Source organism: Pterocles gutturalis, unplaced genomic scaffold (assembly GCF_000699245.1).
Source record: "Pterocles gutturalis isolate BGI_N339 unplaced genomic scaffold, ASM69924v1 scaffold10516, whole genome shotgun sequence".
Taxonomy (NCBI): Eukaryota; Metazoa; Chordata; class Aves; order Pterocliformes; family Pteroclidae; genus Pterocles; species Pterocles gutturalis.
In genome coordinates this window covers 16,010-18,376 of record NW_010097861.1, presented here as the reverse complement: position 1 = coordinate 18,376, position 2,367 = coordinate 16,010, and the positions used below count along the sequence as shown (strand labels likewise).

At 40.3% G+C, this 2,367-nt stretch overlaps 1 protein-coding gene across 1 annotated transcript in view; it reads right to left on the bottom strand.

Annotated features, from left to right (window-relative positions):
* Nucleotides 1–863: 863 nt before the first annotated feature.
* Nucleotides 864–2,367, bottom strand: part of TARS (threonyl-tRNA synthetase) — a 17,363-nt gene continuing 15,859 nt past the window's right edge. The window contains exon 18 of the mRNA XM_010086821.1: nt 864–1,012. Within this exon, the coding sequence (XP_010085123.1) occupies nt 864–1,012 (149 nt within the window). The remainder of the gene's footprint in view (nt 1,013–2,367) is intronic.

Here is a 2,367-nt window from a genome sequence, read left to right as displayed (position 1 = left end):
TCTAAAAAAAATAATCATTATCCTTTTTAGCTCAGTACATTCTTGTTTTTGCTGTAACATGTACATCCTTACTGAAAGGGATAAGAACAGAAACACTGTTCCCAAGAATCTTCCTTTTCTTAGCTGTTTCTTTGGCCCTATTATGCCCTACTTCTTCCAGACAGTGTTATCCCCCTTATACGACCCTACCTGTAGAGTCAGCACATTTCAGATACTGCCTGTGGGAAAGGGTATAGCTGGCTTTGGTTAGCAGTTTGTGCTCTGTGGCAGCTGGCCCCAAGTCAGGAGTGTCACACAGTGAGAGCTGAGACACTCCCAGTGGCACCAAGCACTCTGAAGTAGGAGACCTCTGTTCATTACCCTGTTCATATGATCGGGAACTGTTCAAAGTCAATATATTTAACTGGTGTAAGACCAGCAGACAAGACTGGAAGGCATAACTTTTGTTCCTAAAGGAGACACTCCAAAAGCTGCTGCAGTGCATGGTTACTATGTTAAGCCTGAGATCTTTTGTTTAACTTTCATGAAAAACATTTGTTATCAAAATGTATTTTATTCTTAACAGGGTAGTTAGAATGCTATGGGTATCCCTGATTAACATTTCCATTCTCCCTTGCAGTCACAGAAAGTAATTTCATCTTGCTTCATCTGTCATTGGCCAGAGGACAGGAAATTTTACTTCAAGGCTTGTGAAAATTTGATTTTCACAAAAAGAAACATTTCTAACTAAAGAAAATTCTCTGCTAAATGAGCAAGAGGTCCAATGTGAAATATATTTCAAATCTGGTTCAGCACAAAAACTCTGTGGTTAACTGAATTAGGAAAACTAGAATTCCTTTTTATGCCAGGTAGAGCAGATGGTGTTAAAATTCCTCTTCAGCTTGTCTGGAGCGAGAGCATTTCAGTTCCAGCAGTCTCTGCGCAGTGTCTGCAACTGTACGCTCACCATGGACCTTGTTATCTCGGGTGCGGATGTTAACTGTTCCACTTGCCTTCTCCTTTTCACCAACAACTAGAAACAATCAAGATGCAAAGGAATGAACTCAGCATGTAGCAACCTCTTTTTTTCCGCCCATTCCCTTAAAAGTTAGGCATATTAAACAAAATTCTAAAAAGCTTACCAACCAACACATCAAATCCTTCTTTGCCCTCCTCCCAGCAACCCCACTTAGATCTGTAACAGCCAATAGCCTTACTTATATCATTTAGTAGGGTTAAGTATATTATGAACAGCAACTTAGCAAAATATGAACAAAGATAAAAGTAAACTTAGTAAGTCCAGCTTGACTTACTTATTAGAGAGAACCACAGAGTCAAAATGAGAAATAAAAATGGGAGTACTCCACAGGCAAAGATCAGAAAGACAACTTGATTGTAAATAACTAATAGGTATTTGTTTTCTTTCCAAAGACAGCAAGACAGTTTATTTGAAAATCCAAAAGTTATTTTACTTAAACATTAAGATACAGATGCCAAGATAATATATGTATGCCTCATTACTAATACAGACTTTATATAATATACTTGGAGGTTGCTACAGGAGATTGTATTTCTCTGGTACCCAATCCACACTCAGTGGGACAACTCTGAAATAATCTCTGAACCTAAATTCGGTGAGATTTTTTCCCTCGTAGGCTGATCATTTGGTTGTGGTCTTGAAGGTAAAATGCAGTTGTGTCTTCTCTCTATTGTATACTTAAACTTTTAAAGAACAAAAGAACTTTATTCAATTACTCTGAGAGTAGAGTTTCTCTGTCAAAGGCTCCTTCTACTCTAATGGATCCCAGATAGCTCTAGGGTCAATGCTAGAGCCTCAATTTACATAGAATCGTAGGAATGTTTGGGTTAGAAGGGACCTTCTGTTGTAAGATCTCCCTGGAGCCTTCTCTTCTCCAGGCTGAACAACCCCAACTCTTTCAACCTGTCCTCACAGGGAAGGTGTTCCAGCCCTCTGATAATTTCTGTGGACACAGGTCCATGTCCTTCCATGTCCAGGCCCTAGAGCTGAACACAGGCACATGACATGACTAACCTGGGGCTTCAACTCGCATACTTCAGGGTCAGTTTCTAATTGTCCCTACATTGCTCTCTTGGGGAATAGTCTTCTCCTATGCATGCAAGCATAGCTCAGAAGCGCACCACAGCTGAGTGTAGTGGAAAGATGGTACTTATGTTGCTACGCTTGAAACAAAGAGCATAAATTACTGGGGAGGATGGAATAATCCCTTAACAATCTGACTGACAAAGGGCAAGAGTTTTCATATATGTCTCCACACTGCTGACCAGTGGACAGCAAAGACCTTTTTCTAAAGCAGTAGTAATGCCTTGGGCCACACTGATGTGCTTCCAGTGACAGCCATACAAGCC